Source organism: Ursus arctos, unplaced genomic scaffold, assembly GCF_023065955.2.
Source record: "Ursus arctos isolate Adak ecotype North America unplaced genomic scaffold, UrsArc2.0 scaffold_2, whole genome shotgun sequence".
Taxonomy (NCBI): domain Eukaryota; kingdom Metazoa; phylum Chordata; class Mammalia; order Carnivora; family Ursidae; genus Ursus; species Ursus arctos.
The window spans coordinates 28,711,704-28,732,472 of record NW_026622874.1 but is presented as its reverse complement, the minus strand read 5'-3'; the positions used below and the strand labels follow the sequence as shown (position 1 = coordinate 28,732,472).

The window sequence follows — 20,769 nt, the reverse complement described above, 5'->3', positions numbered from 1 at the left end:
ACAGGAAGAGTATAAATTTGCACAGGTTTTGGAGGTCAGTTTGAAATATACCTTTTCCTTAAAAAAAATGCCTTTTCCTAACAGTTGTGTTTTTACTAAATTTTACTACACATCTATTCTCACATCTGCATAGGAGATGTTTATTTATCAATGATTATTAGACATTTTAGTCTCAGAAGGCTCCTTTACACTCTTAAAAATTATTGAGCATCTCAAAGAACTGTTGATGTAGTTGTACCTACATATTTCTAATACTTACCATATTAGAAATTTAAAAATAATGTTGTATTAAAGAAAAAATAAAAAGTATATTACATATTAATATTTTTATGAAGAATATTTGTAAGAAAAGTTGTATTAATTTACATTTGTGAATCTCTAATGCTGGGATTAAGAGAAAACAGCTAGATTTTCATATCTGCTTGTGGATCCAATCTTGGTGATAGATTGTTTTGATTGAAGTATATGAAGAAAATTCAGCATCATAGAGATGATGTAGGGAGGAGTATTTTAATAGCTTGTTGGGCAATTGAAGATAATCGTCTTTGATACACCAAAGCTTAGTAAGTGGTAATTTCTTAAAAGTTTAGTTGCATTATGGAATCTGAAATCTTACCAACAAACCTTTGGTACTTTATTTTATTAAAATTCATTTTTCTATCTTAAATTTGAGTGGTTTTTTTAACGTATGCATGAACTTGTAACATCATGCATTGGTCATGTGAAAAATATTGGTTCCCTGAGTTATGCAGATCTTGCATATGTTGCCCTATTTCATTATATGGTATAAAAAAATGGTTAATGTCATCATAGATCTCTAAAGGAAATATTTTAAGTATTGGGAAGCAGTCAAGCTCACAGTGACTTGATGGCTTGAATTTCATCACTGACAACAATGCAATTGGTAGTTTTCCTTGAGTTGTTGGCCTCACTGTGTTTATGTTTTTTTTTGGAGGGGGGGAGGTTTTAGCCAGATAACCAAATCTGAAAGGTTATAGTTTTTTTCCCCACAGACTTTTGAAAAGAAATGGTCTCAAGGGTCGAAATTTAATAAAGTTAATAATTTTTATTGCTTCATCAAAGATGTTCTTAAGTGAAACTGACATTTGGAAATTTTTTTTAATATGGGTGAATGGCAGTCAGGAATATGGTGATTACTAGTAAGTATAGTTTGGTGCCATTGTCTTGATTCCTGCTAAGAGGTTTGCAGTTTTACTGCTATTGCTTTTAGGTGATCAGTGCAGATGTCAATTCGGTGGAAAAATGCCTATTTAAGAAGCTGGACTGTGTATCTCCCAATATTAAAGCTTAAGAAATATGGACACAGTGAAATTCCATAGTACAGAAGGTATAAAATAAAAAGTAAATAGGAAAAGTAAATAGGAAAATGCAACTTCTGTCTTAGTATTATTATGAAAATGGTTTTGACCTTGTTGATCCCTTACAAGGCCCTCGGGGACCCTCAGCAGTCTGCAGATCACGTTTTGAGAATGCATACACATACAGATGTGTGCACACATATGTACATACATATGGGTGTTCTCTGCAGCATTTTCAGTAGAAGAAAACTGAACAGAAACTGAATATTCTCATTATATGATTGTACAGATATGCCATAATTTAGGCAGTTAATAGAATTCTTTAGCTCTTTGAAATATTTCAAATATTTCAAATCTAGTGTGGTAAGATATCCAGGCTATATTTTTAAGACGTGAGAACAAATGTTGCACAGCAGTATGTTTAGTAAGCTCATACCTGTGTTTGAGTAGACATACGTACTTGTGTGAAGACACACCTACACACGTTTGTATAATGTACCTTTTCAGGGTGTGGGAGGAGGGATGTTTTTACTTTTTATTTTATACCTTCTGTACTCTGGAATTTAACTGTGTCCATATATCTTTAATATTGGGAGATACACAGCCCAGCTTCTTAAACAATAAGCTTGTCACTGGGTGAAAGGGAGTGGTTCCTAAATTGGTTGAGATTTGTAGTTATTATTGCTGTTGCTAATGGATTATCTTCAACTTTTCTCCACATCCTTACTTATTAAAGAGTGAAAGTTTCTTATTAATCTTGATAAGTAAGCAGTTAATCTTTCTCAGTAAATGGTACAGTCCATTTGTAATACTTGATAACTGCAGTGAACCCTGCAGCCTGCAGCTGTGCTTGTGTGGAGGGACTTGCTGGTTAATCGTCTGTCTTTTTTTTTTTTTTTTTTAAAGATTTGATTTTTTATTTATTCGACAGAGATAGAGACAGGCAGCAAGAGAGGGAAACAAGCAGGGGGAGTGGGAGAGGAAGAAGCAGGCCCATAGCGGAGGAGCCTGATGTGGGGCTCGATCCCAGAATGCCGGGATCACGCCCTGAGCCGAAGGCAGACGCCCAACCGCTGTGCCACCCAGGTGCCCCAATCATCTGTCTTTTTAACTGCTTTCACATTTTTAGTACGTGAACCTCAGCAGCAAAAGGGGATCCTATTGTAATTGACACAGCCATCAAAAATGTAGTTACTAGTCTAGCGGTATAGTGAAAAGAACATGCCTTTTGAAATCTGATGGCTTTAGGCCCAAATCTTCTATCCATGATTTACTAGCAGTGTGATTTTATACAAATTAACATCTGAGTGTGTTTTTCTTGTTGGTAAGATAGGGATAATATCTTCCTGTTCTGTGCATTACATTTGCAGTGTGTGTCTAGCTCAGTGCTTGACACACACCTGCTACCGTCGGCTATCCTCTCTTGCTCAGTTACCGCTAACGTACCATACTCTCTTGTGTCTCTGAATTCAGCGTTGCACTGCTCCACTGCGTACTTTCTTGTGAGCCTTGCAAACTTTTCAGATGTCTCCTCTTCTTGGAGGTTTTCTCTTGTTTCCTTTAGGCTGAGTTTGTTGTTTTCCCCTTAAGTTTTACATGTTACCAGTAGAGCACCTAACTTATTTTTTTCCAGTTTTTTTTTTTAATTTGCAAAATTTTTAAGTTTACAGAAAAAAACACAAAAGAATAGTGTGGTAAATACTTTTATGCCTTTGGCTCAAGTTCATCGATTGTTAACAATTTGCTGGATTTGTTATAACTCTCTGTATATCTCTCATTTTCTTTCTGAACCAATTGAGATTAAGTTGCAGATATTGTGACATTTCAACCCTGCCGTTCATATTTTCTTATAATCAATCCCATATCACACTCAAGAAATTTAACCCTGATACAATAATATTATCAAATATGTAGTCCTTATTCATATTTTCTCAGTTGTTCTAAAAATGTCCTTTTCAGGTTTGTTTGTTTGTTTTTGGATCTAGGATCATGCCTCTAGGTTAATCTAGAGTATTCCTTATGCATTTTTTGGTCTTTCATGACAATGACATTTTTAAAGTGTATGACAGTTTCTTCATAGGTTTCAAAGTCTCTACCTGTCTGATTGTTTTCTCACGATTAGATCATTGTTTTGTTTGTTAGATCTGTTATCATACTTTGCTTTTCTACGAGAAAGAGAAAAGCAGTTCCTGATAGCTAAGAAAGAAGTGGCCTTGTACTACCTATTAGTTCGACCTTGGCGTTTCCTAGAGTTGGCTTGGCATTCATGTCTAGGCTGTGTTGTTCTCTTGTTGAACGTAAGCAGTTTCACAGAACAGGAACATTAGACAAGGCCACTCTGTGTCCTTGGATCAAGACAAAAACAAGACCATTCTGGTATCATGTCTGAGCATAGACAAAAACATGAACATTGTTAAAGTCACAAAAATGATCAAGCATGTCTTCATCCTGGCTACCGTGAGTGACTGCAGCTTATTTATATAAATTACAGCCTTAGCCTCTCTTCATTCGTCTTGCCTCATAGTAAGATTTGTTAAAATTGTAGCATCATAGAATTAGATAGAATTCATAGAACCATGGAATTATCGCCACTTCCCAACAGCATCAGAACAAGGGCAGAGCCCCCATTTCTTTAAACCTTTCCCCAAAGTACCTAACACAGGCCCAAATCCTGCAAGTCCATTCTAACACCCTCTTAGTGAAATGTCCCAGGGTTCCCAAGAGTATACATTTTCCCTAGTTGCAAGGAGTAATAAATCCAATTTGTTCATTTAGAGATATGTTCTTGGTGCCGTTGACTGGAAATTATTCATACCCGAAAACCTTGGCCTCTCTTTGTTTTTACGCTGAATGAATTTTTGCTTCAGTTAAGAATCAGCATCAAGCTTTTCTAGCTATTTTCTTACTGGTCAAGGGCAACTTTTAGTTCCATATAGCCAGTTTTTGATCATTGACATTTGCATTTTAAAAAAGTTGTAAGCTCTGATATCTGGGTGTTGTTCTACATTAAAAAAAAAAAAAAAAAAAAAAGATCCCAAAGGCAGCTTAATAAATCAGAGAGGGAGACTTTATTTCCGGTGATTTACCAGCTTAATTAGAATGTTTGAATTTAGTTTTTCCTCCCACAGCTTTTAATAAAGAAAGCATTATTTGGTCATTGGGAGTGAGCGGCTAGCTTATACATAATAAATGTACATACACACAAATAATATAGTATATAATATGTAATAGTACACAGTAAATCTTCTTATGAAAAATACGTTTTGCATTTTCTATTGTAAATCAGCTATAATTTTTACTCTGTTCACAGGAAAATAAACATTGACCCTGTGAATGGGAATTTAAAGCAGTGATAAAGAAGTTCCTGTTTATGATTTCTCACTGTTGCTGCTTTTGAGCAAGGTTTAGGTGCCACTAAAGGACTAGCAACTAGAGAAGAGGCACTACTAGGGTGTTGACTACCATTAGGATGACTGTTGAATCTTGCTACTTTTTTTTTTCATTTAAAATTAGGTGGCTTTGTTAAATCTATTAAGGCTAGTAGTTATTGGATTAAAATTCATCTGCTTTTTTGTTTATGCTACAAATCCTGTTTTTTTGTTGTTATTCTGAAATATCTTAGGAACAAAGAAGTGAGCATGTTCTTTCATCTGTTTGTTCTGATGATAAGATTCAGTGTAATTGAACCTTTTACTGCATAAGCCTTTATTTTTGATTGTGCTTGCTCCATTCTGAAAAATATTTTAATTCCTCTCCACTTGTCCAAGTTTAGTGGAATGGAAATGCATAAAGATGTGTTTTATTCTCTTTAGAAGTTGATGTACTCATTGCTTAAGCATTTTAGTCTAGCTTAATAGGGAGGTGGGATGAATCACTGATTACAGTTAGGATTGAAGCTCCCAAATTAATATGTATTTGTTTTAGCTACTGAATGAGATTTTTTAGGGTGTCATTAAATATTAGTGAGTTTTCCATTAAAATTTCTCAACAAATAGTTAACGCATTTAAAGATAATATCAGGTGGTTTTGTGGGTTGAAACATAGTATGATTTTTTAATGCATTTTCTGGAGTTTTGTTCTGAGATTCTATATGTTTACAAAATTATTGATATTAATTCACAGGCACTGGAATTAAATTTTGTTTAAGGGATAAACATATTGGACTATAATCATAAGTACCAGTGTATACTTAATTTCTTATTTAGATAAGAAACGGAATAAGGGACATTAGCTATCATTTTAACCGGTTTGGCCAGTGCATTTTTCCCAAGATTGAATAACTTAGATTGCTGTCCAGAAAATTTGCTTTACAGGGAGGGGCACTTGGAAGTTTGTTTCTAGATAATATTATTAATAGCTAAGCTAGCACATCATTTTAGATTCTCATTGGAAGAACTGAGTTAAATTGAATTGTTACATATGAACTGGGAAATAATAGAAACACAGAACGCTGAAACACCAAATAGCGTAATGGTATTAGGTTTGGTTTCGTGTGATAAACCTTAAAACCAGATAGAAGTTGATTTCTTTCTCATGGTGTGAGATCTGAAGGTAGCTCCAGGCAGGGCAGCTGCATAGTGATCAGGAATCCAAGCTCCTGTCTTGTTGCTCTGTCACTTCTAACCACCCACGTCACAGTCCTTTCTGGAAAGGGACAAGGAGAAAGAAGAAAAGGCTATCTCTTAAAGAGATTTTTAGGAAGCTCCAGTATAATTATTGTTTCTGTGTTTTGGCGAGAACGTCGTCCCTGTCCCCATGGAACTGCAAGGCAACCTGGCAATGTAGTGTGTGTTTGTTTTTCCTGGTTTGCTATGTCCACCAGTTAGAAATTGGGGATTATTTTACTAAGGAAGAAGGTAAAAACAGACACTGGGCTAGCAACTGGCTGTCTGTTACATAGTATAAATAAAGCAGTGTCCTGGATGTTAGGGATCCTCTAATTGACTGCCTCTGGCGTGTTGGCCTTTACTGGGCCCTGGGCTCTTTGGTGATGCTGATAAGAGCTACATACTCGTTCCCTGGAAAAAGGTACTTGTGGGCACATGCATGGAATTTTGTAGGACTCTTGTCTCCGGAACCCATCCATTAAGCTGAGTAGGTCGTTTATGGACCACTGTTAAGATTAAAAAAAAAAAAAAATCAAGAAGAAAAAAAAGATTTTTTATTAATGAAAGATGACTGTTTTCTAAAAATGTTCCACTGTTAAGACTGTTCTTTTTGAGAATTTTTCTAAATTTCCACCATTCATTCTTATAGTTAGGTATGAGTTAATTAGCATGCTCTGTCTGCTAGACAGTGCGATGAGACAGTGTGATAGTCGAAGGCATCGTGATTAATTTATTAAGTGCTAACTATGTGCCTGTCATAGGAATCTTAAGTACATTGTTCATTTCCTCCGATTTACAAATGAAGAAATTATCTAAGATTTCGTAGCTAGTGAATGATAAAGCTAGTATTTACACCAGGTTTGACTCTAAAACCGTTTCTTTTAGTTTTCATGAAATAGATACTTCACCATAAGCATGAGACACATTGAGCTGAGAGTTTTTAGTGGTTTACTTTTAAATTCTTGTCTTGGGTTATATAACTAGGAATCTCTTTGTGCGTCAGTTTTTTGTTAACATTTTGCAAAACCGCTTGAAATATTTATGGGATGATGCTCCTCTTTTGATTTTGTATTTTTGAAGCCTGGATTGCAGTCTGTGTGCTACATGGCATGTGACAAATGCCAACCAGGAATCTGATCTAAGAGGAGTACAAAATGGTCGTATTTTAAAATGTCTTATCAGCATTCAAATTGTATATAGCATTAAAACAATTCTATGAAAACCACCTTTCGATCACCATGTAAATCAGAGCTCACTGGTGCTGTGCGGACCGTCTTTTTTCTCACAAGCACGCTGTCACATACGCTGACAGTGGCACACGTGGAGTTTGGCTTCAAAGCTTTTTTGCTTCAAGCTGAGGTTTTTGACCCCACTGATATACAGATGTTCTCATAATTTCCTCTCTTCAGCTCCTTTATAAATCAAAAAGAGTGGGAAAGGGAAAATTATACGAGTAATTACAGTATTAAATTACTATGGAAAACCATTTGAGTTCTTTAGAATTCTCTTTTCAGCTTGAGTTTCAAATCACCAGCTTCTTAAATGTTAAGTTTCCTACATGGACAGGCCTTCAAGTAGGGCTGCACCATTGATTTATCAGTTCACACCTCTGTTTCATGTTGTATCAGAAACATTATTGTCTTTTTTAGGGAACAGTACGCTGATTCCGATAGTGCAGTGATAGGCCTGCTGCTTCTTTCTGATCTGTGAAGGTAAACTCTCATAAGCCTTCGTTCCTTCCTTAAGTCTTGGTTCTTATTTGATTCTAGGACGATTTGATGAAACGGTCATTGAAGAGAGAAGACAGTGTGCTGAAGACTTGCTACAGTTCTCTGCCAATATCCCCGCTCTTTATAACAGTAAACAACTCGAAGATTTTTTCAAGGTTTGATAGTCTTTCTGAAATATTTTGTACGTTATTAAATATTTTTGTTTTCTAATTTGTAGTAAGGCGGGATTCAAATTTTGTTTTTTAACAGAAAATGTCATTTACTGTTGGATTTCATTATTCACTAAAATACGTAAAAGTTAGTTGCTGAACAACAATGTCTTTGACATATCTTCTGTTTTTAGTGTAGAAATGTTTAAGATTTTTGATTCATAGATTTAAAAAATTGATGCAAAAGGCTTAGAGATTATCTCATTTACTCCATCATAATTGAAGTACAATAGAAAAAATTGAAGTATCATGAAATTTTAGCTGTTGCCTTCATTTTTTGAGGTGTCTTTCGGTGGTAGACTTTTTGGGATAGAAACCACTATAAGTTTATATTCACTTTGTTATAATTGTACTAATTTGTGTAAGAGATGGAGCAAAAATAGTCACTGTTTAATTTTAGAGAGGTAGGCTAGTATAAATTATGTGACCAGAATCATTGGATATTAGTGTTTCCTGTTTCTTGACATGAAATGTTTTCATTCTGAGTTCTTTACCATTTTATTTTATTTTATTTTATTTATTTTATTTTTACGACTTATTTATTTATTTAAAGAGAGAGAGAGAGTGCCAGCAGGGGTGGGGGGGAGCAGAGAGAGAGAGAGAGAGAGAGAATCCCAAGCCGACTCCGCACCCAGCGTGGAGCTCGACGCAGGGTTCCATCTCATGACCCTGAGATCATGACCTGAGCTGAAATCAAGAGTTGGACACTTAACCAACTGAGCCACCTAGGTGCCCCAGAGTTCTTTATTGTTTTAAATAATAATTTTCTAATTTATTTTGTATTGAGCTTGTGCAGGTTGTTGATATCAGTGTCTTTAACGACCACAATTTTCCTATTGCCTTTAGACTTCCAGAAAAAAGCTAGGCAATTGTGCCGTACTTGTTTTTTCCTTTCTTCAAACATCTACTCATTTGTATAAATGTAATTGTTAGAACATATGAAATATATGAATAGTATATGAGTATGGGGATTTTTAATTTTAGTGATGCCGGTGGACCTACAAAAAGAAATTATCTTTTATGACCAATTTTAACTTGCTGAAGAAAGTTGATCTTTTGAAAGATATTATAAACTTATGACTTTACACTAATAGGAATACAAATAGAAATAGAAAAGTTTGTAGTACCAATAAGATTTCTAGTAATTGATTTCATTACTTAATTTTTCATTACTGTGTCAACCAGGCTGAGATGATGAATGTGGTTCTGCTTATGACATACTGCGGATCTTTAGGATAAAAGGCCAAATCAAATTGATACAGTATTTGCTCTTTGCTATTCTTGGTTTACAGCTCTATCTATGTGACAAGCAGTCTATGCTTATAGAAAAAGGCAGGATTAGGGGCACCTGGGTGGCTCAGTTGGTTAAGCATCTGACTCTTCATTTCAGCTCAGGTCATGATCTCTGAGTCATGAGATCGAGCTCCTCACTGGGCTCTGTGCTCAGGGGGAATCTGCTTGTGATGCTGTCTCTCCCTCTGCCTCTCCCCCTTCTCTCTCTCTCTCAGGCACATATATGTGCTCTCTCTCAAATAAATAAATCTTAAAAAAAAAAAGGCAGCATTATTAAGCAAGAAGGATGTGGCTTTATAGAAATTGTGAAAGGCAGTCATGCAAATTAACACATGCCCAGGGCTAAAAATATCAGTCTAGGAATATAGAAGTCAGATCTTAGACTTTGAACTATTTATTTATTTATTTATTTTTATAGATTTGTTTCTTTATTAGAGAGAGGGAGAGAGTGCACGTGCACTGGGGGGGGGGGCAGAGAGAGAGGGAGAGGCAGTCCTAAGGAGACAACCTGATGACCCTGAGATCGCGACCTGATCTGAAACCAAGAGTCTGCTGCTTAACTAACTGTGCCACCCAGGTGCCCCTGACTTTGAACAATTTAAATATAAGTTACCTATTCATTCTGTTTCCTTTGGATCTGGGAATTCCTGATTGTAACTGCTGCTGAATGACACTTTATAGGCTTTGTGGAAAGAGACAGAAGAAAAGAAAGAAGACATTGGGCACTTTAAGGGAAGTCAAGCTAATCTTAGAAAATATATTAGAAATACCTTAAGTAGTGTGCTGGGCAGGAGAGAGACACTGATTTGATAATATCACAATAGTGGTAGTCAGTCTCTAAATAAAGATTAGAAAATAGGATCCTTGAGGGTTATTTAGCTGCAAGCAAAAAAAACATAAAAAGCTTACTATATCGGTTTAAATAAGAAAGGGGTTTGTCTCATACAACTAAGAAGTTGAGTGAGGAAGATAGGACAGGGTTGATACAGAGCTCAATGATATCATCAAAGCCTTAGGTTCCTGGTTTGGGGTGTGAAAGGAAAAGGGCTGATAAATGAATGAATGAATGAATGAATGCATGCCAGTTTTGAAAAGCTTTCCTAGAAATTCTACCTAGAGTTAGTCCTTACATCTTATAGTTCAGAACTGGGTCACAGGACTATCCTTAGCTTCAGAGAAGTCTGGGTAGGTGACTCTTTTAGCTATTTCTTATTGTGGATGAAGGTATGGAGGGGAGGTTTTTGGGTAGCCAGGTCAGAGGGTGTGCTACAATAACGTAGGTTTTGGTTTTTTTGTTTGTGTGTTTGTTTGTTTTGGGGGGAAACACTGATGATAGATACCACATGCAAATGACTACCTAGTCACCTGATTTGATTTTTGTTTTAACATACACAAGAGTAGAAGGAATACTATCATGAGCCTCCATTACACATTACTCATCTTAAAAAATTATCAGCATATTGCCAAATTTTTTTCATCTCGATGCCATATTCTTTGCTGGTTATGTATGTATATATATATATATATATATATATATATATATATACGTATATATGTATGTTTTTACAGTTTTATTGGCATACTTTAAAATTTACCAATTGTAGTTATAGCATTCAGTGACTTTCAGTAAATTTATAGAGTTGTGCAACTATCACGTTTCTATCACCTCAGCGAGTTTCTCCGTGCCTGGTTGCTGGCAACCCCCTTTCCCAGCCCCATCCCTGGGTAACTACTTACCTGTTTTCTGTCTATAGATTTGCCTCTTCAGGACATTTCAAATAACATGGAATCACACAATATGTGGTTTTTTGTTCTGGTTTCTTTCACTTAGCATAATGTTTTGTGTTTCATCCATATTATATCGTGTACCAGTATTCTATTCCTTTATGTTGCTGAATAGTATTCTCTTACATAGATTATACTGCATGTTGTTTATCCATTGACAAAATGATGGACATTTGGATTGTTTTCAGTTTTTTGGCCCTTTGTCCGGTACTGCTGCCAACAAATTTTTGTGTACAAATCTATGTGTAGATACATGTTTTCATTTCTCTTGGGTAGATTCTGAGGAGTGGAATTGCTGTGTCTTCTGGTAAGTTTACGTTTTTAAGAAACTGCCAAACTGTTCTTCAAAGTGACTGTACAGTTTTACATTCTCCAGCAGTGTATGAAGGCTCTGGTTCTTACACAATTTCACCAATTGTGTGAAATTTAGATTATAGCTGCTCTAGTATGTGTTTAGTGCTATCTCACTATACTATTAGCTAATTATCATTTCCTAATGGCCGGTGATGTTGAGTTTGTTTTCATGTGCATATTCATATACTTTGGTGAAATGTTTATTAAAATCTGTCCAGTTTTGGTTGGGTTGTCCTATTATTGAGTTGTAAGAGTTCTGAATATATTCTGGATACAAGTCCTTTATTACATATGTGTTTTGCAGATATTTTTCTCCCAATCTGTGGCTTGTCCATGTTCTTAATGGTGTCATTTGAAGTATAAAAGTTTTTAGTTTTGGTGAAGTCTAATTTAGCAGTTTTTCTCTTTTTTTGAATCATACTTTTTTTTGTCATATCCAAGAACTCTTAGATTAACCCAAAGTCTCCTGTGTTCTTTTCTGGAAGTTTTGGTCTTACATTTAGATCTGTGATCCATTTTTGGTTAATTTTTGTATACAGTGTGAAGTAACAGTCTAAATTCATCTTTTGGCACATGAATATCTAATAGTCTTGGCACTGTCTGTTGAAAAGGCCATCTTTTCCCCACTGAGTTACCTTGGCATTGTTGCTGAAAATGAATTGAATGTAAATGTAATGGTTTATTTCTTGACTTTTGATGGGTTCTATTGATCTGTGTGCCTGTTCTTATAACAGTACTGCATTTTCTTCATTATTGTAGCTTTATAATAAGTTTTGAAATCAGATAGTGTAAGTTTACTGTCTCACTTTATTCATCCTTTTTCAGAATTGTTATGGCAATTTTGAGTCCCTTGAATTTCCATAAAAATTTTTAGCAGCAGCTTGTCCATATAAACAAAAAATCTGATGGAATTTTGATTGGAATTGTATTAAATCTATAGTTCAATTTGGGGAAAATTGTTTCTTAACAATATTGTCTTCCAATTCATGAGCATGAAATGACTCTCCATTTATTTAATTAGTCTCGGCAGTGTTTTGCAATTTTCAGTGTATAAGTTTGGTACTTCTTTTGTTAAAATTATTCATTGTGTTTTATTCTTTAGATGCCTTTGTGAACAGAATTGTGTTCTTTCTCTTAGCATTATGTCTTAAAGGTTTAATCGATGTTGTAGCATGTATCAACACTTCATTCTTTTTTGTGGCTATATCGTATTCCTTTGTATGGATCCGTGGATATACTGCATTTTGTTTATCCATTCATCAGTTGAGCACATTTGGTTTGTCTCTCCCTTTTGGCTATTACTAATGATACTGTTATAAATATTGGCATATACGTATTTTGTGTGGCCCTATCTTCATTTCTCTTAGGTATATACCTAGTATTAGAATTGATCTGGGAGGATTTCAAATTTTAATTCAATTTATTTACTTGTTACAGGTTTATTATGATATTCTCTTTCTTTTTGAATCAGCTTCGGTAGTTTGTTCTCTCCCAGGAATTTTCATCTAAATCGTGTAATTTGTTAGCATAAATTGTTCATAGTATTTCCTTATAATGTCTTTTGATTTCTGTAGGGATGGTAGTGATGTTCCTTCTTTCATTCTTGATTTTGGTAATTTGTATCTTTTTTATTTTTTTCTTGGTCAGTCTGGTTAAAAGTTCGATATTGTCGATTTTCTCAAAGGACTAACCTGGTTGGGGTGCCTGGGTGGTTCAGTCAGTTAAGCATCTGACTTTGTCTCAGATCATGATTTTAGGGTCCTGGGATAGAGTCCCACATTGGGCTCCATGCTCAGGAGGGAGTCTGCTTCTTCCTCTGCCCCTCCCCCTGCTCATTCTCTCTCTCTCTCTCTCTCAATTAAGTAAATCTTAAAAAAAAGAAGACTAACCTGATTTTGTTGATTTTTCTGTATTTTCTATTTCATTTTTCTCTATTTCATTTTATTGATTTCTACTCTAAACTCTATTTCCTTCCTTTTGCTTGGTCTGGATTTACTTTGCTGTTTATCTGATTCCTTAATTCCTTAAAGTGGAAGCTTAGGTTACTGATTTGAGATATTTCTTCTTATCTAACATAGGCATTTACAACTATAAATTTTTCTTTTAGCACTGCTCGAACCTCATCCCATAACTTTTTATGTTTTGTTTTCATTTTTATTCAGTTCAATGCATTTTTTAAATTTCTTTTATGATTTTTCTGTGGACCCATTGATTATTTTGAAAAATGTTCTTTAATTTCCAAATATTCATTGTTTTCCTAAAGTTTCTTTTATTGTTGATTTCTAGTTTTCTTGCAGTCATGGTGAGGAAACATATGTTGTATGATTTCAATTCTTTTAAATTTATTGAGACCTGATTTATTTCTTAGCATATGACCTGCCCTGGAGAATATTCCCTGTGTACTTGAAAGGAATGTATATTCTGTTGTCAGGTGGAATTTTATGTAAATTTTAGTTCAAATTAGTTGTCAGTGATGTTTAAGTGTTCTGTATCTTTGCTGATTTTCTATCTAGTTCTGTCAATTACTGAGAGTGAGGTATTGAAGCCTCCAGTTATTATTGTTGAATTTTCTATTTGTCCTTTCAGTTGTTAATGTTTATTTATTTTGGAGCTCTCTTGTCATGTGCATGTGTATAGCTTCCTGATAAGTTGATTTTCTTAGGCTTACGAAATGGCCGTCCTTGACCTGAGTAGTATTTATTGTCTTAATGTCTATTTTGTATGATTTTAATACAGACCACTGTTTAATAAAGACTATTCTAGGTCTCTTTTTGCATGGAACCTTTCTTTTCATTCTTCTTCTTTTTTTTTTTTTTTTGGCAGCAAAGCAAGGTTTACTGAGCAATAGTAAAGTGATAGCACGAAGCTCCCAAGGAGGGAGGGGACCTGAGAGGGTTGCCGCTTTCTTTTCATTCTTTTGCTTTCAGTTTGTTCGTGTTATTGAATCTAATGGGTATCTCTTGCATGCACTATATAGTTTGACCTTATTTTTTTTTTCCAGTCTCAAAATTGCTGTCACTGATTGGCATAGTCAGTCCTTTAAATTTAAATATACCATTTTGCTATATGTTATATATATTTCATATATTTTTTGTTTTTTTCTCCTTTTTGTCATCTTTTGTGTTAAATATTTTTTATTATACTATTTAAATTTCCCTTTTATGTTCTTTAAGTTATGTATGTATTTTAAAGATTTATTTATTTTAGAGAGAAAGGGAAAGAGAGAGAGCCTGAGAGAGTCATCATGCCAGGAGTGGGGGAGGGGCCGAGGGAGAGGGAGAGAAAGAATTTCAAGGAGACTCCTGTTTAGGGCAAAGCCCGCTACAGGGCTGGATCTCACTACTCTGAGATCATGACCTGAGTCGAAATCAGGAGTTGGACACTTAACTGACTGAGCCACCCAGGTGCTCCTTAAATTATATTCTTTTTTTTTTTTTTAAAGATTTTATTTATTCGACAGAGATAGAGACAGCCAGCGAGAGAGGGAACACAAGCAGGGGGAGTGGGAGAGGAAGAAGCAGGCTCATAGCGGAGGAGCCCGATGTGGGGCTCGATCCCACAACGCCGGGATCACGCCCTGAGCCGAAGGCAGACACCCAACCGCTGTGCCACCCAGGCGCACCCTTAAATTATATTCTTAATGGTTGTTCTGGGGATTAAAATAATGCATTTTAATTTATGACAATTTACTTAAGATTAATGTTAACTTAATTCCAGTAGAATATAGAAAGTTTGCTCCATAAAGCTCTATTCACTCCTCCTTTTTTGTTATCATATGTGTATCTCAAATATATTATAAACCTAACAATATAGTGTTATGATTTGTTGTCTTTTAATGTTAAGGAGAAGAAAAGAGAAGAACATATATAGTCTTTTATATTTACCCTCATATTTACCTTTTTCTGGTGTTCTTTATTTGTTCAGGTTGATTTGAATTACCGTATGTTGTCAGCTTGAAGGATTTCCTGTAGTTTTTTGTGTGTGTCTAAGGCGGGTTTATTAGCAACAGATTTTCTTTGTCTTTGGAACTGTTTTTGTTTGCCCTTCATTTTTAAAGAATAGTGTATCTGGATATATAGAATTATTGATTTACTGTTTCTTTTAGCATTTTGAATTTATCATTTCAGTGCCTTTTGTTTTTCATTGTTCTTTTTTTTTTTTTTTTTTAAAGATTTTATTTATTTATTCGACAGAGATAGAGACAGCCAGCGAGAGAGGGAACACAAGCAGGGGGAGTGGGAGAGGAAGAAGCAGGCTCATAGAGGAAGAGCCTGATGTGGGGCTCGATCCCACAACGCCGGGATCACGCCCTGAGCCGAAGGCAGATGCTTAACCGCTGTGCCACCCAGGCGCCCCTGTTTTTCATTGTTCTTAATGAGAAGTTGTTACTTTTACTGTAATTCTGGTATAGAAGTCTTTTTCTGTTGCTGCTTTCAGAATTTAGCGTTTATCTTTCAGTAATGTGATTCAAGGTGTAGATATCTTTCTGTTTATCCACTTGGGGTTTAATTTATCTTCTTGTATTGGTAGATTATTATTTTTCATCAAAGTTTGAAAGTTTTCTGCCTTATCTTTTCAAATATTTTTTTCCTCTCTCATGCCTGGTACATGTAAGTTGGTATGCTTGATATTATCCTTACAGCTCTTTGATTCTCTTTATTGTTATTAGGTCTTTTTTTCCTATGATTTTCATTTTGGGTAGTTTCTATTGATTTTTAAGTTCATTTATTTTTCATCTTAAATCTGTTGAATTTTGTTACTATGCTTTTCAATATGATTTCCATCTGGTTTTGTTTTTAAAATTGAGATTCACATAACATAAAATTCAGCATTTTAAAGTATAAAGTTTAGTAGTATTTAGTATATTCACAGGGTTATGCCACCACTATCATTGTCTAATTCCAGAACATTTTCATTACCCCATAAAGAAATCTTCTGCCCAGTAGCACTTACACCTCCTTCCCCACTTGCCCTAACTCCTAGCACCCACTAATCTATTTTCTGTCTTGATGGCTTTACCTATTCTGGACATTTCACATGAATGGAATCATACAGTATGTGGCCTTTTGCATCTGGCTTCTTTCACCTAGCTTAATGTTTTCAAGGATCATCCATGTGGTAGCATGTGTCAGTGCTTTGTTCCTTTTTATGGCTGAATAATATTCCATTAGGTGGATATGAATATGCCACATTTTATTTATCTATGATTCAGTTGGTAGACATTTGAATTATCTCCACTTTTGGCTCTTATGAATACTGTTTCATTTGGTTCTTTTTTATAATTTGTATTTATTTATATTTTATATTTGCTATTTCATGAGTCATAGACATCATACTTTTTTTTCATAGACATCATACTTTAAGAACTTCTTTAATCACGACTTGTTCAGTTATTTAATATATTTATAAATAGCGCTTTGAAGTCTTAGCCTTTTAAGTCCAGTATCTTTATCCCCTCAGAGTTAGTGCCTATTGATTACTTCCCTTCCCAATCCCCTGCATATGGAGCACACACTTTCTTATTTCTTTGTATGTGTCATGATTTTTTTTGTTGAAAACTGGAAGTTTTGGATAATATAGCAGATCGGAGTTCTGATTTTTGCCCTGAGGGTTGTTAGCATTGTTTTGTTAGCATGTTCAGTAAAGTGTCTGTACTGAATCTGCGGAGTCTATTTAATGGGCAGTGAATGACTGCTGATATCTCTGCTCAATTTTTAATTTTTATTGTATTTTTAAACCTGGCTAACTGTGGATTAGTCTAGTATCATCCTAGCTTAGTGGTCAGCCAGTGATTGGTCTTTGCTTGTATTTAAACACTTTGTTCCATTATATGCTTCCTCCACATGCTGATGATTCTTGGTGTATTTTCAAAGTTCAATCAGTTTTCAAGTTTGCCCTGGCTTTTGCTTTCCCCTGGGATCTCTTGGATTTCCTTTGTGTGTGTGCACCATCATGGTTTGCCAGGGATTTGTAATTGCTCAGTTTCTCTCTGGTCTCTCCTGCATGGGGGGGTACAGAGCATATTAAGAACCCACATGGCTGTGTATTTTCTGTATCTCCCTGCGAAATGTCTGGTTAATATGCTGGTTCTTCGCTTGCCGCAACGTCATGTATGCTGAGCCACTGTGTGTTAGCACTGGGATCGCTACTATTACTGATAGTGCTGTTTGGGGTGGACTTTTTCTGTGCTTCAGTCCAAATCGTGCCAGCCTCCTCTGCAAGTGAATCTGCTGAATTTCAAGGCTTGCCTTGCCCTTGTATAATTACCATGGCAACCCAGCTGGGCTGGAAGGTGGGAGAAACCCTGGGCAAGAATGCCACAGACTCCCACAGTTCTTACCTACGGTTTTATGGTTTTTCACAGGTAACCGCTTCTTCATTTGTTTTACATTTTTGGTCAATTTCCAGAGCCCTCAAATGGTCGTCCTGACAGTTTTCTCTAGTTAACTGCTTTTTGGGAAGAGTGTTTGCTAATCTACTTATTCCATCATACCTGAACTCCTTCACCCTCCAGACTGACATTTCGTTAACAAAAAACTTTGAAATGCTGTGTAACAAGAGGTGTCTGCTGTGTAGTGAAGAACACCAAATGGTTAATGTTTTGGTCTAGAGATCAAAGTAGCAATTAATTTAGAGATTTAATGTAGAGATTAAAATAGAATTGTGACATATTTTCCCACTACTTTCCTCAGGTTCCTATGGAACAGTTTTTATTATTTTGTTTAATTAAGGATTTAGTCTGCATTACTTTGTATAATATCGTTTGTTCAATTAGGTAAATAAAATTTCTCTGGGATTCTGAGCTAAAACATTTTCTGCATTCTTTAGTATTCTTTTGTTATTTTATCTTGTAAACAGATCTTATATCAGCTAATATTAACAAATAAAATTATTTTGAGTGCTTATGTTGTTCTAAACACTTTACGTGTGTGAAATCTTTTAGTCCTAACCACTTACTGAGTTATAGATAATGTTTCCCTTTTATAGATAGGTAACTTAAAGTCACACACCTGGTGGTTGAAGAGGTAGTTAATAGTTGAAAGGTACCTTCTGTTAAGTGAGATTATAAACAAAATCAGCTTTGTCTATTAAAATTCTCAGGAATATTTGCAGATTTTCTTAAGATTTGATTTGGATGGCTTAGTCTGAAATAGATACTCTTCTTTTTTAGAGAAGAATGCAAGTATAAACTGTGATTTGAATATTTTAATAGACAAATAGAACAAAGTGATATAAATTCTTGCCTCTAAAAAGAATAATTGTGGGACTCCTGGGTGGCTCAGCCAGTTAAGCGCTTGGCTGCCTTTGGCTCAGGTCGTGAACCTAAGGTCCTGGGATCAAGTCCTGCATCAGGCTCCTTGCTCAGTGGGGAGCCTGCTTCTCCCTCTCTGCCTGTTACTCTCCTTGCTTGTGCTCACTCTCTCTCTCTGATTAAAATAATAATAAAAATAATAAAGAGAGTAATTGTTTTAAAGTTTCAGCTCACTTAACACTCTGAGAAGTAAAAGTTGGTAATCTGAGAGGGACCATTTAAAATTTTTCTTTCTTAAAGATAAGCAGGCAGGGAGACTTTTTTTTTTTTTTTAAGATTTTATTTATTTATTTGTCAGAGAGAGCACGCACAAGCAGGGAGAGCAGCAGGCAGAGGGAGAAGCAGACTCCCCACCGAGCAAGGAGCCTAATGTGGGACTTGATCCCAGGACCCTGGGATCATGACCTGAGCTGAAGGCAGACGCTTAAGCGACTGAGGCAACCAGGCGTCCCAAGACTTTTGATTATGTAAAGAGAGTTGTTGAGTTCTTTGTGCTGAAGGTGAGAGGAAGTAGGGGGTCTTGTGTTTCTCTTGGGTTTTGCTATCATGGTAGTAGTGTTTGGGGGCATGGAACTATTCATGGATGGTAGAAGGAAAGATGTTAAGAAGCAGAAGAGCTATTCTTTTAGTTATAATTATTTAAGGATTATAAGCCTTTATATCCGTGATTGGAGCAGTCCGTGAAACGACAGCACAAAATCACACCACCACCACTTACTTGGTAAGTACCATTCTCTAGTTGCACATAGAGTGAGAGAAAACAGCCTTTTGAGGGTTGAATTTGCAAACCTAAATATAGAATTAAAATAATGGTCACATGGAAAAATCAATTTTGTATTTATTAAAAATAATACAAATATCTTAAATTTGTTTAATTTTACATACATTATTATGTCTTAGTGGTTTTCAAATTTAGGGTATTTCTGGAATCACTGAGGTTCTGTGTGATGTATTGTAGTTTTTAATTTGATAAAATTAAATGACTTCTAATGAGGTCCCATCATTTATCACTAATCAGAATGATCGGTCACTAAGGATACTGAGCAATAGTCTTTACTTGGTGGTGTTTTTTTTTTTTTTCTTGCTTTTTTTAAATGAGTATTTTCAATACATTTAAAAAATATGCTTTTATAACAAGCCATATGATATTATAAACATAATATTCCTTTTGAATGTTAATAGACCAAAAATAGATTTTAATAATAGATTATTTTTTAGAGCAGTTTAGTTTACAGAAAAATTGTGCAGAAAGTATAGTGCTTTCAGGGGTGCCTGGGTGGCGCAGTCGGTTAAACTTCTGACTCATGATTTCAGCTCAGGTCATGATCTCAGGGTCATGTGATCGAGCCCCATGTTGGGCTCTGCGCTCAGTGCAGAGTCTAAGTTTCTCTCTCCCTCTGCCCCTTACCCCTGTGTGTGTGTGTGTGTGTGTGTGTACGTGCGTGCGTGCGCGCTCCTCTCTGTCTCTCTCTGTCAAATAAATAAATCTTAAAAAAAAAAAAGGGAAAATTTAGTGCCTTCCTGTAGATCCCCTTCCCCTTCACAGAGATTCCCCTGTTATCAATACCTTGCATCAGTGTGGTACGTTTGTTACAGTTGATGTGTCAATACTGATATTCCTATTGATTTTTTTTTTTTTAAAGATTTATTTTATTATTTATTTGACAGAGATAGAGACAGCCAGCGAGAGAGGGAACACAAGCAGGGGGAGTGGGAGAGGAAGAAGCAGGCTCATAGCGGAGGAGCCTGACGTGGGGCTCGATCCCGGAACGCCGGGATCACGCCCTGAGCCGAAGGCAGACGCTTAACCGCTGTGCCACCCAGGCGCCCCCCTATTGATTTTTTTAAAAGCAGTTATTATCTAGTTTAACAGATGCATAGTTCCTGTAATCCTTATACATACTCAGTTGAGATAACTAGTGTTCATTTATTATTCATTTTTAAAATACTCTTATTAACAATGAAACACAATTACTCTCCTTTTAGGGTGGAATAATTAATGATGGTTCTGAATTGATTGGTCCTGCTGAAGCATATTCGGATTCCCTCGTTGATAGCTTTCCTGAGTGTAGTACAGAAGGTAGGATATTCTGATTTTTTTTCATTTCATGGTTTTGATTGCAGACTATAAATCATATTTGAATTGCAAAAGAATAGATG

At 35.6% G+C, this 20,769-nt stretch overlaps 1 protein-coding gene across 12 annotated transcripts in view; it reads left to right on the top strand.

Annotated features, from left to right (window-relative positions):
• Positions 1–20,769, top strand: part of RPS6KC1 (ribosomal protein S6 kinase C1) — a 282,130-nt gene that overhangs the window by 27,517 nt on the left and 233,844 nt on the right. For 10 of the 12 annotated variants that reach the window (XR_008960504.1, XR_008960507.1, XR_006410636.3 and 7 more), the window contains 2 exons: positions 7,696–7,811; positions 20,596–20,689. Coding sequence is in view for 7 of the 12 variants with exons in the window: in XM_057315501.1 (XP_057171484.1) it covers positions 7,696–7,811; positions 20,596–20,689 (210 nt within the window). In the remaining 5 variants the exon portion in view is untranslated. Of the gene's footprint in view, positions 1–7,695; positions 7,812–18,907; positions 19,110–20,595; positions 20,690–20,769 lie in introns of all 12 variants that reach the window. The other 2 variants (XR_008960505.1, XR_008960506.1) reach the window with 2 other exon arrangements.